Source organism: Coloeus monedula, assembly GCF_965178545.1.
Source record: "Coloeus monedula genome assembly, chromosome: 5".
NCBI classification, from domain to species: domain Eukaryota; kingdom Metazoa; phylum Chordata; class Aves; order Passeriformes; family Corvidae; genus Coloeus; species Coloeus monedula.
This window is the reverse complement of record NC_138785.1, coordinates 73,232,705-73,251,772: the sequence shown is the minus strand read 5'-3', so window position 1 is coordinate 73,251,772 and position 19,068 is coordinate 73,232,705. Positions and strand designations below refer to the sequence as shown.

General features: G+C 63.1%; 1 protein-coding gene across 1 annotated transcript in view; it reads left to right on the top strand.

Moving 5' to 3' along the window:
• Positions 1-1,043: 1,043 nt before the first annotated feature.
• The window catches only part of LOC309573246 (dedicator of cytokinesis protein 2-like), a gene marked incomplete at its 5' end in the record, with an annotated part of 44,506 nt that continues 26,481 nt past the window's right edge, over positions 1,044-19,068 (top strand). The window contains 28 exons of the mRNA XM_082282009.1: positions 1,044-1,083; positions 2,628-2,711; positions 2,822-2,862; positions 3,116-3,171; positions 3,272-3,368; positions 3,458-3,606; positions 4,040-4,175; positions 4,294-4,448; positions 4,847-4,928; positions 5,808-5,943; positions 6,201-6,276; positions 6,440-6,519; positions 6,690-6,815; positions 6,901-7,025; positions 7,663-7,761; positions 8,165-8,237; positions 8,332-8,435; positions 10,368-10,557; positions 11,440-11,537; positions 11,669-11,758; positions 12,053-12,153; positions 12,321-12,455; positions 15,430-15,541; positions 16,153-16,223; positions 16,629-16,735; positions 16,910-17,037; positions 17,541-17,591; positions 18,282-18,377. Coding sequence (XP_082138135.1) covers positions 1,044-1,083; positions 2,628-2,711; positions 2,822-2,862; positions 3,116-3,171; positions 3,272-3,368; positions 3,458-3,606; positions 4,040-4,175; positions 4,294-4,448; positions 4,847-4,928; positions 5,808-5,943; positions 6,201-6,276; positions 6,440-6,519; positions 6,690-6,815; positions 6,901-7,025; positions 7,663-7,761; positions 8,165-8,237; positions 8,332-8,435; positions 10,368-10,557; positions 11,440-11,537; positions 11,669-11,758; positions 12,053-12,153; positions 12,321-12,455; positions 15,430-15,541; positions 16,153-16,223; positions 16,629-16,735; positions 16,910-17,037; positions 17,541-17,591; positions 18,282-18,377 — 2,838 coding nt within the window. The remainder of the gene's footprint in view (positions 1,084-2,627; positions 2,712-2,821; positions 2,863-3,115; positions 3,172-3,271; positions 3,369-3,457; positions 3,607-4,039; positions 4,176-4,293; positions 4,449-4,846; positions 4,929-5,807; positions 5,944-6,200; positions 6,277-6,439; positions 6,520-6,689; positions 6,816-6,900; positions 7,026-7,662; positions 7,762-8,164; positions 8,238-8,331; positions 8,436-10,367; positions 10,558-11,439; positions 11,538-11,668; positions 11,759-12,052; positions 12,154-12,320; positions 12,456-15,429; positions 15,542-16,152; positions 16,224-16,628; positions 16,736-16,909; positions 17,038-17,540; positions 17,592-18,281; positions 18,378-19,068) is intronic.

Genomic DNA, 19,068 nt, shown 5'->3' with positions numbered 1-19,068 from the left:
GTGCCGCGGCAGGATCGCTTTATGCCCGGCTTTGGCTGATCCCAAACCCACCCGGTTTCCCTCTCTTCCGGGGCTCTTCGTGCCCCATGGCTCTTCTCAGGGCCGGCTTTTGGTCAGGGGTCTGTCCTGGGGCTGACCCGTGGGGCAGGGGGGCTACACCCAGGGGTGACCCCAGAGCAGGCTCAGGTTGCAGGGGATTTGGGGACATGCAAGGGGGTGGGGGTGCAGGGAAGGAGGCGGGTGCTGGCTCCAAGGGGCTGATGGAGAGAGACATGGTTCAATCTGTGGGAGCAGCAGTGCAGTGGCAGCAGGACTTGGGAGGGTCAGAGGGTCCCAGGCAGTGTGGCTATGAAGGAGTGTGGGCCTGGCCAAGCCTCCATCCCTGTGGAGCTACCAGTGCCGGACAGCCGAGTGTGGCCAGCAGGAGGAAGGAAGTGTCTGGTGCTGAGCCGTTGCTCCCAGTGCCGTGGTTGCAGAGGGCTGGACGGGGCACGGAGCCAGCGCTGGCACAGCTGGGCCTGGGGCACCAAGGGACAGGGATGGAGATGTGGACAAGCCAGACCCAGCCACGATGGCAGAAGCCTCATCCCGGTGGTGCCGGTTGGGAGCTCACGGCTGGCACAGGCACACGGCTCCGCGTGGCTCCTCGTGCCATGGCGTGTCTGGAGCTGCACTCACTCCATGATCCCATGTCCAGCCCCATGTCCTGCTGGCTGCGGGCTCTGGCCGTGGTGCTCAGCCAGGGAGGTCACCGTGCCACCACATGACCCACTCCAGTGACCAGAACCATCTTGCCAGTGACCCCTGAGCCCAGACTCTTGGATGGGTGGTGTGGGGGTCCCAGGGGCTCCATCCCCACCGCGCTGCCCTGGTGTGTGGCGGTGCAGGATGGTGGGGTGGGACCCCTGTGCTCAGATCGCGCTGAGGAAGCGGAGGTTTCACAAGCTGGGGGTACACGTGACACGGCGAGTGCAGCAGGAGGAACCACCAGTGGCCCTGCAGCGCCCCGGTCCCCGCGGCACGGCTCCGGTGCCCCGGTGGCCATGGCGCCCTGGCTGCCCATCAAGGACAAGTATGGCGTGGGTGAGTGGGGGCTGCGGGCGCTGGGCCCTGTGGAGGCTCCCGCTCTCCTGGAGGGGCGCAGGGCTGGCGGGATGGGGTGTTCAGGGTGTGGCGACACTCATGGTACCCCCGGCTGTGGTGGTGGCAGGTGATGGCAGCTGGGTGATGGCAGCAATGATGCCGGGCTGGTGCCATTGTGAGGTGATGCGAGGAGGGGGCCAGGTCCCCCCGGTGCTGGGTGGGCTGGTGGGTGCAGGAACAAACAGGGGGGTAGTGGCGACTGCAGGGCTGGTGACAGAAGGCTCAGGGAAAGGCACCAAGCAGGACAGGTGCCAGGAGGCTCCGGAGCTGGTGCTGGTGTGGGTGGGAAGCGCTGGGGCACAGCACTGGGGTGGAGGCTTGGCTTCCCTCCAGGCTGTGGGTCTGGGCTCAGCCCGGCTGCTGAGGCTCTGGGGGAGCCTTGAGACACCCCAATAATTTGCCTCGGGTTCCAGCTGGGGCTTTGCAGCTGTCTCGGTGTTGGGGATGGCAAAGCCCTGGGCACCCCCATTCCTTGCAGCACCCCCAGCTTGGGCTCCCTGTGCCCTGTACCAGCCGTGGGCACCCCCACTCCCTGCAGCACCACCAGCTTGTGCTGGCTCTGGCAGCCCTGTGCCTCTTCCCGTTTCTTGCGGGGCCGTTTCCTGCACCCTTCCCTTGCACTGTCTGCAGTGCTGGAGCAAGGGCTGAGCTTCTGCAGGGTCTTGGGGAGCACCTGAGTGAGGGCTGAGCTACTGCTGGTCCCAGCTGGCTCAGGGTCCTCGTGGGGAGTGCAGAGTGATGGGAAGGGTCCCGTGGGACCTCGGGGCTCCCAGTGCCCCAAGGTGTGAGGGTCAGCATGAGGGGTCCCGACGAGCCATGAGGGTCTGGGGGTGCTGCAGTATGAACTGGCCCTGGCTGGGACTCAAGGGTGGGCACAGGTGGGGTCCTAGCAGGGACCCCCGTATGCAGGGATACTGTCCCCCAGTCTGGGGACCAAACCAGGGCTGCCTGCCCCAGAGCTGTCCCTGGGGCCAGAAATAGCGACAGGGACAACCACAGTGCTGCTGGGCAGGAAGTGGCTGGCCACCGGAGAGCTCCTGTCCCCACCGCCCCCCTCCCCTGCCACCAGCTCCACTGTCCGCAGACAGACCTGTCCCTGAGCCACCAGCCCTGGACAGGGGCTCTGCTGGCACTTGCCTCCCCACACTTGCTTGTGCCAGGACTGGGACCATCGGCACCCAGGGTGTGGGTGGCAGGCACAAGGGTCCCATAGGAGACCCCTGAGGGCTGGGGAGGGAGCTGGTGGCTTCTGTTGTGCCCCCAGCCCTGTGCAGGCTGTGCCGTGTCTCTTCTGGGGTGTGGGGTCGAGGTGCTTGGGGGTCTCACACTGTTTGTGGGGCTGGGAGTCTGCCCCATCTCTTGGGGCTGAATGGGGCCTGCTGGGGTGCTGTGGGGGGCTGGCTGTGGGGTGCAGGTGCACAGGGCCTGGGGCCTGGTGAGGGGCTCTGGGCAGGGATCCCATCTCCCAGCTCCTCTCCCCACAGCCGTGTGGAACTTCCCGCGCACCAAGGAGCATCACCTCCCGCTGCAGATTGGGGAGATGGTGCGCATCCTGCAGGCCTCCGAGGGTAAGGGGGACCCCCGGGTGCACCCCAACATGGGTTCCTGCACCCTCCTTTGTCCCTGCAGTGGGGGCAAGGACCCCCAGCCTGGCTGATGATGTCCCCTCCTCTCGCAGGCTGGTACTGTGGGTACTCGCTCCGGAACAGGGCTGCCCAGGTAGGTGAGGGGATGCCGGGGTCCTGGAGGCAGGAGGGGCACTGCTGGTGGCTTTCCCTGTCCCTGCTGGGTGTCTGGGGGGGGGCACAGGGGGGCATGGACAGCGGCTTGCTTTGTCCCTGGGAGGATGTTTGGGTTCAGGGGTGCAGGGGGCATGGCAGGCTGGGCACCCTGTGGCATTGGGAGCCCCCAGCCGTGCCCCCCCGAGGGACGTCTCCCAGCCCGGGGGTGCTGATGACTCTGGCTCTCCCAGGGCATCTTCCCGGCCTCGCTGATCCGGCTCAAGGGCGTCGTGGTGGAGCAGCAGGGGTAGGTCCGGGGCACGGGCAGGGGTGGTGGGCTCCACCTTCTGCCCTGTGCGGGGTCCCTGTGGAGCCGGGGTCTCCAGGGGTCCCTGTGCCTCCCCCAGGACAGAGGAGAGCGTGGTGCCCGCCGAGATGCCCATGGTGCAGGAGATCACCACCACGCTGCGGGAGTGGGCCACCATCTGGAAGCAGCTCTATGTGGTGAGGGTCGGGGGTCTGGGGGTCCGGGGGATCTGGAAGCACGGTGGGGGATACCTGGTGACCCCAGTGACCCTCTGGTGCTGCCACAGGCCGGGCAGACGGAGCGGTACGGGCAGGTGAAGAGGATGATGCAGGAGCTGATGGAGCAGCGCTCGCAGCTGCTCTCGGGGACGCTGCCCAAGGACCAGCTCCTGCGGCTCAGGAAGGAGGTGACCGGCAAGATGGACTACGGCAACAAGTGAGGGCGGGGATGGGGCACAAGGACCCCAAATCCGCCCCTGGCACAGGCTGTGCAGTGCTCAGGGATGCTCCCTGCCAGCCTGTCTGGGTGTGCCTGTGTCCCCATCATCCCAGCTGCGTGTCCCTGGGGCACCCTGTGTCCCTGCTGTTCTGGCTGGCTGTCCCTGTGTCCCCATCATCCCAGCTGGCTGTCCCGTGATGGCTGGGGACAGTAAATGTGCCACCAGGTGCACAAGCCACTTGGCCAAGGGCTATGGGCGACGAGCCGTGGCTGGGACAGGAGTGTCCCTGGTGCTGCCCGGCTCCTGTCCGCTTTCCCAGTCGGATCTGTCCTGCCCCCTCAGACCCTGTGCAAGGACAAGTGAGTCCTGGCGGGACACACAGACCCGTGCTCCCCCCGGTCCTTCCTCACCCCATCCCGCCCCCTGCAGGATCCTCGCTCTGGACCTGGTGGTGCGGGATGAGGACGAGAACATCCTGGACCCCGACAGGACGAGCGTCATCAGCCTCTTCCAGGCGCACAGGAGGGCGGCGCAGACCCTCACGCAGCGCATCCAGGAGGAGACGGTGAGGTCGCTGCTGGCCCCGCACCCTCACCGTGTCATGCCCAGAGCCTGATGCCCCCCATGCCAGGGGCTGTGCCCAGGGCTGAGCCACCTTGTGCCCCCCACCTCGTGCCCCCCAGAGCCCGCAGCAGAGAGCACCAGGCCACGGCACCCACGGGGCCGCTTCGCCCTCCCACAACCTCTACCTCTGCGTCCGCAACTTCGTCTGCCACATCGGGGAGGAGGCGCAGCTCTTCATGGCCCTGTACGACCCCGGCGAGCAGCGCATCATCAGGTGGGGTCCCGGGGCGCAGGGCAGACCCCTGCCCCTGCTGTGCCGGGTTCTTGTCCCGCTACTCCCTGTGGCATCCCCCAGGCTGCCCATCCTGCCCAGCCCAGCAGGACCTAGCGGGTGTCACAGTGGGAAGGGGCACGTCCCTTCCCAAAGAACTTCTCCAGAGCGGGAGGGTTCGTTGTGGCGTGCCAGCCATGCAGCCGTGTCCCATGGGACAGCCCGTGGCTCGTCCTGCCCCAGGCACTGGCGAGGTGACCAGTGGGGTGACTGGGGACAGCCAGGCTGGGCCGGCCCTGTGCCGCGACTGGGCACACTGGTGGGCTGAAGGGTCTGTGCGGTGGGAGCTGGCAGGGACTCTGCCATCCCGGTGCCCACCTCAACCATCACCCGCCTCACAGCGAGAACTACGTGATCCGCTGGGCCAGCACCGGGGTCCCGCAGGACATCGAGCTGCTCAACAACCTCAAGGTCGTGTTCACGGTGAGCGCAGACCTCGGGGGAGCCGCGCTGCTGCCGCCCGCCGCCCCCTCCTGCAGAGCTGCCCCACCCGCAGCATTTCGGGTCCCCTGTGTCCCCTCGCGAGCAGCCGAACCCCCTCCAGTTCCCCTGCTCGCGTACCCCCAGCCTCTTCGCAGACCCCTGCCCTGGCGCCGGGACGTGCCGGGCGCTGCCTCTCGGAGTCCGCTCCCGGTGCTGGGGGTCTCGGGGTGCCCCGTCCCCCTGCCCGTCCCTCGCCCGTCGGCACCCGCTGACTCAGCGCTTTGGCTGCAGAGCAGCGCTGACCCCCGGGACGGCGCGGAGCCATCGATACGCAAATGAGCCGGGAAAATCAGTGTTTATGAGCAGCATCAGCACTTCGGCCCCGCTGCCGCCCCCCGGCTCTCGCCCATCTCCGCCCCCTGCTCTGCTCGCTGCTGTTGTCCCCGCGTGTCCCCACGCGCTGTGGCATGTCCCTGTCCCTTCCCCTCAGCGCCGCTGGAAGGTTTTGGCGCAGGGGCAGCACCCGCGGGACACGGTCCTCTCCCCAGTGTCCCCGGAGCTGGGGTGCAGGGCCACCCTGCCATCCTTACACCGTGCCAGGTTGTCCCCCGCTCGCCGGGCTGCCTGGCCTGGGGTGACCTGTGGGGCCATCGAACCCAGCATTGTCCCCATTCCTGGGCTGTGGGACTCGTGGGATGCACAGAATCCCCCAGGCCAGCGGGGGTTGTGTGCCCACTATCCCCACAGGGACAGGGACCCATGGAAGCTCTGTGCCCACTGGTTCCCCCTGCGCAGCCCTGGGCACTCTGTGATCATCTGGCGCTGGCGCTGGCACGTCCCCTGTGGTGCTGCCAGGGTCACACAGCCCCTGTCCCCCAGGACCTGGGCAGCACGGACCTGAAGCGGGAGCGGCTGTTCCTGGTGTGCCAGATCATCCGCGTGGGACGCATGGACCTGCGGGACAGCCACAGCCGCAAGCTCAGCACGGGCTTGCGCCGGCCCTTCGGCATCTCAGGTGGGGGTGGGCTCCATGGAGACCCCCAGGGACGCCCGTGCCACCACCTGTCACCTCCCCCCAGCCACCACACCAGGCTCTGTGATGTCCCTGGGCTGCTCCCACTGTCCCCTTTCCCTGCCTGCAGACCCCAAACCTCTGCATGGCTGCCCCCGCAAGCCCCTCTGCCTTCACCTCCCCCCACGGTCCTGTTCTGGGTGTGGATCACTGGCTGGGGGTGCCAGCCCCGCCACGGTGCCCCCTCTGTGTCCCTGCAGTGATGGACATCACCGACATCACCAAAGGGACGTGTGACAGCGACGAGGACAAGCAGCACTTCATCCCCGTCCACCTGTGAGCCCCAAGGGCAGGGGGAGTGCTGAGGGACAGTGCTGGGGGGGGCAGCGGGCAGGGAGCAGCACTCCAGGGCCTGGCTGGCACAGGGACACCAGCTGCGAGGGGACAAGAGGTGCAAGGATCAGAGAAAAGGTTTTTCCCCTAAATGTGGCTTTTCCAGGGTGGCTGCTGATGGCGATTTCCTTCACAATATGATCCGGAAGGCGGTGGAGGGGAAGGACATCAACCACAAGGGACAAGGTAGAGACCCCGTGTCCCCTGTGCCCATCCCGTGCCATGAGACTCCTCCCTGGGCCATCTGTCCTGTGGGGCAGCCCCTGCAGGGTCGAGGACTTGCTGTGGTCTCTGGTGGCCCTGGATCCCCCCAGCTCTTGCTGTCACCCCTTGAAAAATCACTGTGGTCCCCGCAGGGCTCTGGGTGTCCCTGAAGATTCTGTGGGGAGACCTGAGCCAGGTGAGGAAGGATCACCCTCACCTGGTGGACCGCAGCACGGCGGTGGCTCGCAAGCTGGGCTACCCAGAGGTCATCATGCCAGGCAAGTGTTGGAGGGGACAATCCTGGGGGTCCCTGGGGGTGCCAGCACAGTGCCAGGACCTGGCTGACGGGGCTGTCCCCCCCAGGTGATGTCAGGAACGACATCTACCTGACGCTGGTGCAGGGTGAGTTCGACAAGGGCAACAAGAAGACGCAGAAGAACGTGGAGGTGACTGTGTGTGTCTGTGACGAGGCAGGAAATGTGGTGCAGGTACGGCAGGTGTCCCCCGTGTCACCTCACCTCGGGTATTGCAGGTGTCCCCTGTGTCACCCCACCTCGGGCAGAGCCACCAGCTCCAGTAGCAAAACCAGTTGGAGGAGCCTCTTTGGCCACTGGAGCCCCTGGAGCTGCCCGGAATAGAAATCTGGGAATAGAATAAAAATATGGGAAAATGCTGTGAAGGGATAGAGAGAAAATCGTCCTCCCTTGAGAGCAGCCGGAACTCCTGGCCACCTCCTAGGACAGGCAGGAGGGGAAGGAGCTGGAGGCTGGCAGGAGGGCAGGGAGGGGTCAGACCCAAGTGTCACCTCTCCAGGCTGGCTCTTGCCTCTCCATAGGTGTTCTCACATCAATTCTTACCTGGCTCCTGAGGAACGGGCTGGAATTGCTGAGGGTCCAGCTGGGCAGGTCCAGGGATGTATCCTCCATCTGCATCCACAGGGCCAAGCCCTGGCGTGCCCTGGGAGGGTCATGTGTCCCTTCAGAGGTGGCACCAGGCCTGGAGGAGGTGGTTGGGGATGGCGTTTAGGGAGGTGTGGGCAGGGGCGGCTCAGGGGGTGGCTCAGATGGGAATTCTCCCTCCCAGCAAGGTGATTTGGGCTGATCTCGAGGTATCTCCTCTTGGCAGAACGTGATCCACGCAGGAGCAGGGGACAGCCCTACCAGCCATTACTGCTCTGTTGTCTACTACCAGCAGCGGCACCAGCGCTGGATGGAGACCCTGAAGGTCTGGGGAGCCCCGGGGTGTGGGGCTGGGGTGGGCTGGGGCTGCAGCCCCCCCAGGCTGTGGCACTCATTCCTCCTGCACTGCAGGACCCTGCTGCTGCAGGGGGTCCCCATCGGGGCTGGCTTTTTGGGTGGCAGTCCTTGGTCCCTTCTCAGGGACGATGGAGATGCTGCCAGTGTCACAGCTGGATGGATACCCAGGATGACCAGCACTGGGGAGGGTGGTCCTGGGAATGGGCACTGCAGCCCTGTCCAGCCCCCGCTGGTTGACTGGGAAGGGTGTGGGGTTGGTTTGCAGCACTGCACGGTCCAGCACAGCCCTCATCCGGGCACAGAGGGACATTGCCCAGGTAGGGACTCAGCCCATGCCCCCTGCCCTCACCTTGGCACACATTCCCACCCAGATTGCTGTTCCCATCGAGGACGTCCACAGGACCCACCTGAGGTTCACCTTCCGCCATCGCTCCTCCAGCGACTGTGAGTGTCCCTCGCTCCAGGCCTTCCTCCCAGCATTGCCTCTCCCTGCCTGCTGTGTCCCCGGTCCCCTCTGACCCTTGTGTGTCCCGTCCAGCCAAGGACCGGAGCGAGCGGATTTTCTCCATGGCCTTTGTGAGGCTGATGTGCCCCGATGGCACCACGCTGCGGGATGGGGAGCACGACCTGGTGCTGTACAAGGTATGGGGGGGCCACAGAGCCCCCTGAAGTGGGGGAGCTGTGGGACAGCAGCATTTCTAGGGCCAGGGTCCCAGTCCCTGCCTGAGCCACCGCGCTGGTGGCACGTACCCAAAGTCCCTGAGGGTTTGCAGTGCCTCCCTGCCGTTCCCACTGTCCTTGGTGGTGAGGGCTCCCCGCACACAATGTCTCCAATCCCTGCGCTGCTCCCTTGGAATGACAAGTTTTGTTTGGGAAAAGGTGATTTAAGCGTTTGTGACGGGGAGGGAACGTCCCCGTGGTGTGGCTGCGCTTCACCCGATTTCACCAGCGCTGGCACTGCTCGGGTTTGCTCCAAGAGAGTGGAGGGAAAATCACTGCTCACTTGGAAAAAACGAGCACGAGCTGGTCCCTGCTGCCAGGGCGAGCTCAGGGCCCTTCCCTGTGTGTTGGCACCTTCTGGGGTCCCTGCCCGGCCATGGAGCTCCAGTGTCTCTGGGGGTAACCTGCCCCTCCCTGCTCCTGGGCTGCTGTATGGGAGTGTTCTCTGGTTTTGGCAACGTGACCACAGTTTCTCCAGGCAGAGCCACGTCCCTGCCTGAGTCCTGCCTTTCTTTGGGATGAGCTGGCCTGCTCCCGCCTGCTGTGGCTGCCCAGGACAGGGACAGACCGCGCTGTTCCTCCCCGAGGCTCCTGCACATTTGAAATCCTTACTGCGTGCCTCCTCCCCACTTTATTTTTGGGCGAAAGACCCAAATTCTTTAACTGCTGCCGTGGCCCTCGGCGCTGGCTCTGATCCCTGGCTCTCCGGGGATTGTCCCCTCCACAGCAGGAGCTTTGGGCACCTTTGGGATGTGCCAGTGCTGGCTGTGGCAGTGAGATCAAACCTCCCACACCTCCCTCCTGGGTCCCTGTTCCCCTCTGAGGGCTGTCCCTGCCCTCCTGAACCACCACGTCCTACCCTGCTCCGTCCTCTCCCTGGCTGACTCCGGCTCTTCCCGGCAGACACCGCGGGCTGGATTCTGGGAGTCAGAAGCTATTTCATCTTTTTATCTCTGCTTGCCAGAGGAATGTGAGTGATGGGCTTTTAGCTGCTCAGACCTCTTGATCTCCAGCCACTCTGAATTCCAGCCGGTTTTCCCTGTGCAGGCTCAGCCCTGGGAAGGAGCACAGGGCTCCTGTGTGTTGTCTGTGTCCTAGGGGGAAAAAGCCAACAGCAAACAGCTCTGTCACCCCCATCCGACCTTCAGCATGAGGGGTTTCACCCTGCGAGGCTGCAGGCAGGGAAAGATGGATGTCTGTGAGTTGCAGCCGGGCCAGGCGGCTCTGGTCATCCCCCATGTGCCAGGCTGGCCAGCGAGCAGGGAAGGGTCATTCAGAGTCACCCCAGTGAGTCCTCCTGGATGGAACATCGATTAAATTTTCAGCCTAGAGTAGAGGACACAGAAATAGGCTGCTTTGTGGCTGTGGAGGCCCGGGCATGCCCATACAGGTGGGAGATGTAGGGTGACAGTGATGCTGTGGGACCAACTGTGCTGGACAGCGGGGTGGTGTCCCACTCCACGTCACTGTCCTGGTGTGTGCCAGTGTCCCACTGCGTGTCCATCCCTGCAGCAGTGCTCAGGTGTGTTTAATTTCCAGCCTCAGACTCCTCTTTATCATTCTTCTCCTGCCTGTTCCCCTGTCCCCCCTGTGTGACACAGGCTGGGATTCAGTGTCCCTCCCAGCTGATTGTCCCCACTGAGCAGGGTCCCTGCAGATCCCCTCAGGAAGCAGCTTTGTGGGGTCAATGTGGGGGAGCCAATGGCTCCCAGGAGCCAGAGGGTACCAGGGGTGGGATGAGGGTGCTGTACGGTGGGAGCCACCAGCCATGGGGTCAGAACTGAGCCTCTGGGCCACACAGGGCCCAGCCCTGTCCCCTGGGGCTCCAGGTGTGACCTGTGCTGTGCCCTGCAGGGTGACAGCAAGAAGCTGGAGGATGCCAGCGTGTACCTGTCCCTGCCCTCGGAGCGGAACCTGTCGGAGTCAAAGCTCCTCTCCGGCTCCTCCTTCCGTGTGAGCGGGGCCACGTCCGGTTTAGCCGTGTCCACCCGGGACAGCTTCCAAATCTCCACGCTCGTCTGCTCCACCAAGCTGACCCAGAATGGTGAGTCCTGGTTCCCACGGTGGGGGAAGCGGGGCTGTGTCCCCTCCCCGGTGATGTTCCCACCTGCTGGACCATGTTTTTCCCGATGTTTGGCTCTCCAGTGTCCATCAAGCTGGGACAGCGAGCTGAAAACAGCGGGAACATTGAGTGCTCAGTTCCTGTTTGGCCGTGGTCAGAATGGCCGAGGCTGTTCCTAAGGGGATCAGTTCGATCTGGGGACTTTGGGGGGTTGCCATCCTCTGGAGAGGAGCAGCAGCGAGTGGAATTCCCACTTGAATGTGGCTGCTGGAGGCTCCATGACCTTCCTTTGAAACTGGGGTGGGAATTGGGGCTCTCTGGTTTGACCCCCATTCCTGGGTTAGCTCAGGGGAGCTTCCAGCCCTGGGCTGCTGTGCACAGGTCAGGGCAGCCGAGAACATTCGTTCCCCCTTGGCGCAGACACATTCCCCCTTGGCCAGGGGAAGGGCCCATAGGAGTGCCAGGCTCTCCTCCCACCTTCTGCAAGGCCAGAGGATGGGAATGGCTCATCCAGCTCTGGCTTAAGTGCAGGGGGCTCAGGGGACACGGCCTGGTGGCGTGGGGATGTGACACACGGTGACACATGGCTGCAGGGTCCAGGGCACTGTGGTTCAGTGCAGAGGGGTCGGGGATGAGGCTGCTCCATTAATTCCCTTCTTGCAGCACAATTTCATCTCCCACAGCCATGACCTATTTAAAGTTTGTGCTTTATGGCCCTGATATCAGGGGATTTCAGCACTGAGCAGTAGTTGTGTGGAGGGTTCAGGGGGTCCCAGCTGCCCTGGGATGAGGAGCCAGGGGACAGTAACATGGGGCTCTGGCAGTGAGTGAAGTGGTCAGTGCTGTTCCACTCCTCCTGCCCAGTGAACCTGCTGGGGCTGCTGAAGTGGCGCTCCAAGCCCAGCCTGCTCTCCGGGAACCTCCAGAAGCTGATGCACGTGGATGGAGGGGAGGTCATCAAGGTACAGCTGGGATTTGCTCCCCCACCTCCCTGCCTGCCTCCTGCACCCACGGGACCCCCATGCCCAGAGCTGGGTCTTGGGTGATGCTGGGGTCAGCACTTGAGCCCTCACAAGCCTCATGTCCCCCCCAGTTCCTCCAGGACACGCTGGATGCCCTGTTCTCCATCATGATGGAACACTCGGAGACAGATGTCTACGACACCCTCGTGTTTGACGCCCTGGTGAGCAGGACCTGCGTGGGTCTGAGCCCCCTCCCCAGTGCAGGGTGGGCAGTGATTGGACTGGCGCGATGGGGCTCAGTGCTCTGAGTGACCCAGCACAGGGCAGGGCTGAGTTCTGAGGGACACTGTCCCTCTGGGGGACAATCCCAGCAGGATTCAAAGGTGTTTCTCGCACACTAAGACAAGAGTGACCCCAGCGATGGGACCAGGGCAGGGTGGGGGTCAGGGTGGCTGTTGCTGTCCCCAGGCTTCCCCCTGCCCATGCCAAGCCGTGCCCCTGCCCGCTGCCCCCAGGTTTTCATCGTGGGGCTGGTGGCCGACAGAAAGTTCCAGCATTTCAACACAGTCCTGGAGGCCTACATCCGCCAGCACTTCAGCGCCACGCTCGCCTACAAGTGCGTTCCTGGGGGCTGTGGCACGGGGAGGGACGGGCTGGGACAGCTGGAACGGGAGAAATGGGGCTGAGACAGTGGGTACAGGGAGGCATGGGGCTGGAATGCTGGGAGCACCAGTGGGAACTGAGCCATGGCCGATCCCTGGCCACGGATATCCCACCCTGCAGGAAGCTGCTGTCGGTGCTGACGCAGTACGTGGAGCAGGCGGGCCGGGGGGAGCCCTGCGAGCCCCTCCCACGCACTTTCAAGGCCCTGGAGTACATCTTCAAGTTCATCGTCCGCTCCCGGCGCCTCTTCGCCCGGTAAGTGCTGGCACTGGCTCCCAGTGCTCCCAGTGCTGGTTCCTGGCCGTGGGCTCTGTGGGAGGGAGGTCCCGTGGGGGTCCCTGCGCAGTGGGAGCGGTGTCAGTGCCAACCATCGGTCCCAGAGTTGTGGCAGTGGCAGCCCAACCCACCTGGTGCTGGCTGCTGTGACAGCCAGGGTGGCACCCACCACTCCTGGCCATGCTGTGGTGTTGGCTGGTCCCCAGGCAGGCTCCTCCATTGCTGTGAATCCTCTCTGTGAGGATTCTAGCAATTTTCAGCTTCATGCCATCCTCTGGATGCTGCTGGACAATGGTGGTGCATTGTGGGGGTGGGCAGTGCTGTACACCCCAGGGGTGGGAGAGCTCAAATCACTCTCAGCCACCCCAAATGCCCCACAGTGAACCTGCACCACAGTGACCTCTACCCCACCCCTCCTGACGGGGGTTTCCAATGAGCTCTTAAAATCCTCCCACAATGGAGATGGCAAAATGTCCCAAGCATCTGTGCCCCTGCGTGGCTGGCATTGTGCTGGGAAAGTTTCCTGGAGCCCAGTTAGGGTCAGTGGGAGGTGTCCCTGCCCACAGCAGGAGGGTGGAGCTGGCGGGCCAAACCCTGCTGTGATCCTGTGATGAGCAGAGCGAGCGGCTGGGAGTCTCCATGGCTCAAAGGTCAAAGCACCCCCAGGCACCTCCAGAGTCCCCACAGGACCTTGTTTCACTTGTTCACATCCCAGTCTGGGTGATGGGACAAACAACCCTCCTCTGGGCCGGCGTGGGAGAGGAAGAAATCAGAAATCAGAACACGACCATCGGTGTTACCAGAAAAAGCCGGTGACGTTCCTCTTTCGTTCCACGTACATGGCACTGAAAGCTGAAGTGTCCTGAGGGAACAACGGGCAGTGAGGGGCCCCACACATGGTGGACAGCGAGGGACCCCCACACACACATGGCAAGGGCATGGGGTGGGCACTGGCTGGCATTGAAAGCAGCGGGATCACCCCATTCCCAGGCGCCGTGGTTCGGCGGGCGGCTGTTTTTGGGGGAATGAGGGCTTTGCCTCCTCCACCCCAAGCCCAGGATGTGTTGGGGTCCCTGTGGGTGCTCCCACTGGCAGTGAGGAGCTGGGCTGGGGTCCCTGTGCCCCCAGGGACCGTCACACCTCACTTTGCCCCGCTCTGTCTTAACCGTGGCATTTGAGCCCTGTCTGTCCTTGCCACTTCCATCCCTTCCCAGTGTCCCATCCATGGCTCCGGGGTGCTCCAGAGCTCTGGGGTGCTCCACAACATCACACCCAGCACCTGTCTCTCCCTCCTGCATGAGGACACGGAGCAGATTCCCAGCTCAGAGCACTCCTGGCAGAAGAAATTAATTACGCGGCGCGTTTGCAAACAGCCCCGTGAATGAGTTTGCCTGGAACAGAGACATCCCCGAGGACATTTAGCGATTTTATACAGCTTCCCTTTATCTCAGCAATCTCAACATGCAATAACACGGGCTCCTCAGATCCTCTAAGTGCTCTGAACGTGCTGCAATTTGTACAGGCTGTAATCGACAGGAATTGGGTTGTAATTAGAGTCAGTTGCGGCAGATTGCCGGCTCTGGGATTGCCTGTGCTGCTGCTGGAGCCGGGCAAGCGGCGCCTGCAGCTCCTGTGAGAAGCCCAGGTTGCTGCAGGGATGATTGAGGGCACTGTCCTCCACCTTGGGACACCCTGTTTCCCCTCAGGGCCCCCCCAGCACCCCAGTGGCACCGTGGTGATGTCTCTCCCTCGCTGCTTCCTCCCTGCTGGTTCCTCTGGCTGCTTCTGCTTTTTAACCATCACCGAGGGCGGCAAAACTTTCCCTGCCAGCGCTCATTGTCCCTCTGTGTGGGGGTCTGCTCTGCTGTCCTCTGGGGGGGCTGGGGTCACCCCCTCACAGCCACCTGCAGCATCACAGCTCGTGGTCCCCTTGCCTGGCCTCACACAGACCCCCGGTTCCTGCAGCTGGACCCCCCTCCAGCAGTGCCCATGGCTTCTGCCAGTCCCACTTGGCCCCTCTCTTGTCCCCCAGTGCCACTGCAAGGGCTGGCCACTTACCCTCCACCTCTAACCAGTCACTGGTTCTACCAGGGACCCCACAGCTGCTGATTGTCCCCCCAGACCCCTGCCATGGGGACATTGCTGGGGTCCCCAAAGGCCATCACAGCTGCTCATCATGGCTCCCACCATGGTCTGGGCTGCAGGGGATCCTGGGCAGGGTGTCCCTTCCCAGGAAAAAGAACATCCCTTCCTGGGAACCACAGGACCCTTCCGGAATGAATTGTGATCAGGGTGGGTTTGTCACAGTCCACGTGGATTTCGAGGCCAGGTTGGACAGGGCTTGGAGCAACCCATGGCAGGGGGTGGGACTGGATGAGCTTTGAGGTCCCTCCCAGCCAAAACCAGTCCATAATTCCAGGATTTCCTTACATAGCTGGTGGCTGGATGATTTTTCCTGAGGTTATTCCCTCATCACCTCAAAAATGGCCCATTGCAGTGACTTTATTCCTGTGACCACACCTCAGCTTTGCAGTTTTCCTGGGGCTGTGAACGTCCCAAGGCTAAAATTCCCTCATTCAGTTTGCTCTGGTCCAGCTGCTGAGGAGGGGCTGGAGGGCTCAGGACGTTCTTGCTCAAGTGGGACGGTGCTGAACTGCTCTGGGAGGGGTTTGGGCTGTGGAATCATGGAAAAGAGGCTTTTTTTTTAAAAAAAGGGATTTTGTGCATGGATCTGTGGACATGGTGGGGCAGTGGCTGCGCCAAGGCTGTGGCCGTGCCAGGGTTGTGATAATGCCAGGGCGCACCAGTAGATCCAGCCACGGATCCAAACATTCATGGACCAGTGTCATTAATTGGGACAGCAAGTGACCCCCGAGCAGAGGCTTGTGATGCCGGGGAAGGCGTGTGGCATGGTGGCAGCGCGGTGACGGCACAGTGACCTTGGCCATTGCAGGCTCTACGAGGGGAAGGAGGTGGCCGAGTTCCAGTGCTCCTTGCAGCGATTCTTCCTCGCCCTGAACCAGCTGATGGAGTCCCCGCTGGAGGGTCCCACGCTGCTCTCCCAGGTAGGGCACAGGGCGGTGCTGGGAGGGCTCAGTTCTGGTGTGTGGTGGGAGGGAGGGTGCCCAGGCTGGGCGCTGGCTGTCCCCGCACTGGGGTGACATTGCCTGCACCCATGCCACGGTGACACTGTGTTTGTTTTGGGGTGACACTGTCCATCCTGTGTGTACACCTCCCCCGTGGTGTCAGACAGAGCTGCCACCCCATGCACCACCCCTTGCTGTCCCTGGGGACCCCCCTTGTGCACCCTGAGGCCCCAGACCACAAAGCCCCTCACTGCACTGGGGCTGTGGCGTGGCGTTGGGTCAGCAGCTCGGTGGCACCAGGCAGACGCTGTCCTGGCCACCCGTGTGCTGAAGTCTGCAGAGGGAAATCTGGGGAAGGTTCCTGGGGGTTGTCCCCATCCTGGAGCTGGCCTGGCTGCATTCCCTGCATCCGAGACCAGGCTGGCACAGGGAGCTGGGGAAACAGAGCTGCTGCAGGCTGGATGGGTCTGGGATGGGTCTGGGATGGGTCTGGGATGGGGCTACGCTCTGCACCCACGGTGTCCCAGACGGAGGGAAGCTCCAGAGGGTGCTGGACCCTGTCTGAAGGCAGCTCTCCGGTGTCTCTGCAGGGAGCAGCCCTGAAGTACCTGCCCTCCATCCTCGAGGATGTGTTTGGGATCTTTGACTCCTCCGCGCTGGGGTAGGGTCCCTGTCCCCCCACCAACCCCAGCCCCGTGTCACACTCAGCACCTGCCACAGCCACCTCTGTCCTTGCATCCAGCCCAGAGTCGAGGGCGAGAGCAGGCAGGGGGGGTCTGAAATCACCTCCTGATCCCCTTCCCAGTGCAAAAATGGGAGAGTTCTGCTCTGTTTTAGCAGCTGCCTGTGCTTGGGCATGGGCTGAGCCTGGGAACCCTCAGCCCCAGCTGGGTTCATTTTGGGAATTCAGGTGGGGTTTGTCTGCTGAGTGCCTGTGGTGGGCACGGCTGCCCTGTGGAACCATCCTGCCCCACACGGCTCTGCCCCATCGAGGGGCTCCCCCCACCCAGCAGCCCCATCCTGACCAAACCCAAAGCTCCTGGGTTAACTCCTCTCCTGATGGCAGGGCCGTACTGCGGGACTTTGTGGGGAACCTGCTGCCCCAGCGCCTGCTGAAGCAGAAGTTGCAGTCCCTGACTCACATCACCAGCAGCAAAGCCTTCCAGTCCCATGGTGAGAGGGGACATGGGGGGTCCTGATGGCACTGCCCTTGCTGAGCTCACCCAGGGGCCACGGCACAGGATGGGGATGAGTCCCTGCACAGGCACCACTCCTCTGCCTCATGCCTGGGGTGGCTCCACAGAGGGGGACAATTCCCTCATCCCTGTGCCCCCTTGTCCCCCCCAGAGTGCCGGGAGCTGGTGCTGCAGGCAGCCCTGCCCATCCTGCAGGAGCTGATCCAGGCAGGTGAGGAGGAGGACGCCTGCATCGAGCTGCTCAGCAGCATCCTGGAGGTGCTGTACCAGGCCCAGAAGGTAAATCAGGAATTATCTGGGCAGTGACCTGACCAAACCCCTCTGAGTGGGGTTAAGCACCAATTCCTGGCTAGGATATGGTTGGTGTTCACCATAGTTGCCCAGGGAATTGTGGGTGCTGCCATCCCAGGGGAAACCTGCCCAGGATGGGGCAAAAACCTCATGGTTTCCACCTCAGCAAGTTTCTGGTGGGTTCCCCAACATGAGTGGGGAAGGGGCTTCCAGGCTCAGGGGTGACACTGACCTGAGTGGGGGAATACATCACTGGCTCTGCAGAGCTGGGAGGAAGGTGAGGGCAGGGAGGAAGAAGGTGAGGGCAGGGAGGAAGGCAGATAGTCAGCGATTGCCAGCCAGCTCCTGGGCAGTGCCACACTCCAAAATGAACAGTGATGGTTCCAAACGTGAGGCAGAGACGTGGCGGGCACCCACCCGCCCAAATGTGGCCTGTCTGGGGTGGGCTGGGGCCATTCCCGGGGTCTCAGCCCTGTTTCTGGTGATTGCAGAACGCAGAGAAGCTGCGAGCGCGGCACAAGGACCGTGGGAACGTGGAGCTGGTGAGTGTCCCTGCAGCAACACAAAGTTTTGGGAATGCACAGAGCTTTGTGCTCTGGCTATTCGGGAGCCTTCCTCTGTTCCTGCCCTTCCTGGCTGCTCTGGGGTCCCTTTTGGGGGCCATTTGGAGGTTCAGGTGTTGCACCTGCAGTACAGTGACTGGCACTGTGGGAGCTGAGTTGGACACTGTGTCCTGCGAGGGTAAGGTGGCTCTTTAATCCCCACAGCACCAGGAAGCCCAGGAGTGGGAGGGAAAGCTTGAAAATTGTGGTGAAATGTCTCATTTTGGGCTTAACATTTAAACCTGAAGTAGCTTTTATGGAGAGGGTGGTGGGACGCTCTTGGGGGAGGATTCTGCTCCTGCTTCAACCCCATGTGTGTTGAACCCACCTTTGCCTGCCCAGTGCCAGTGCAGCCGTCCCCATCATCCCCAGCCATCCTCAGCTGTCCCCTTTGTCCCCAAGTGGCCACTTTGCCAGGGAGGTGTGCAGGGCTGAGCTGCACAGAGATCCCAAATCCCATATTTGGAGCACATTGCCTCGCTGACTCCCGTTCTGGATCAGGCTCCGTTTCCATCTCACCACCCCGATGCCACCAGCCCTTGAATGAACCATGCAGTGCCACACCATGCTGGGACAAATCCCACAGCTGGGACGTGCCCTGCCATGGCCCTGACACCTCTTACCTTGCAGGCACAGGTGAAGAAGCACATCCAGGTGATCCTGGAGCAGCTGCTCCACACGGTCAATCGCAGGGTGATCGTCCTGGACCGGGAGAGCCCGCTGAGGGTGAGTCCCACTGCGCCGTGGCTGCGCCGCTTCCCTTGGGGCCACACGAGAGAGGCACGAGGTGTCTCTGGTTTGGGGGTCTGGGTGTGTGTGACTGGCTCTGCTCCTCTCTGGCCCTGCTGCCGGTACCCAGCAGGATGGGGCTGGATGCCAGGGATGTGCCCAGTGGGATGCAGAGGAAAGCAGGAGCCGTGCCGGGAGCAGGGCTGGAGCAGCGGGAGCGTAGCAGGGAGTGGGCAGGAGGGCCGAGGTGCAGGAAAAGCTGTTTTGGGAGCAATGAGGGGTTTGGGCTGCATTCTCTGGAAAACAAGGAACTGGACCCAGTGAACCGTCACAGTTTTACACGCCGAGAACGTGTGAGGAGCACGCTGGACACACGGGAAGGGCGGTGGGTCAGAGCTCCGCATGGAGCAGCGATGGGAGACAACAGAGCCGGGGCTCGAGGGGCAGACCCAGAGCCGCACTGTGTCGTGGGGAGGGCGATGAGCGGAGCTGGTCTGTGCTCGGGAAGGCCGGAGCAGGGAATTGCCGTGCCGTACCGTGCCACGCTGTGTGCCGCGCCCGGGGAGCTGTGGGCAGCCGGAGCGGCAGCTCTGCCGCCGGGGCTGTGCCGCGATCTCAGCGCCGGGATGTGATTCAGCCGTGACTCAGGCAGGAGATGCATGCGGGGTCGCACTGGGCTCCATCCTGC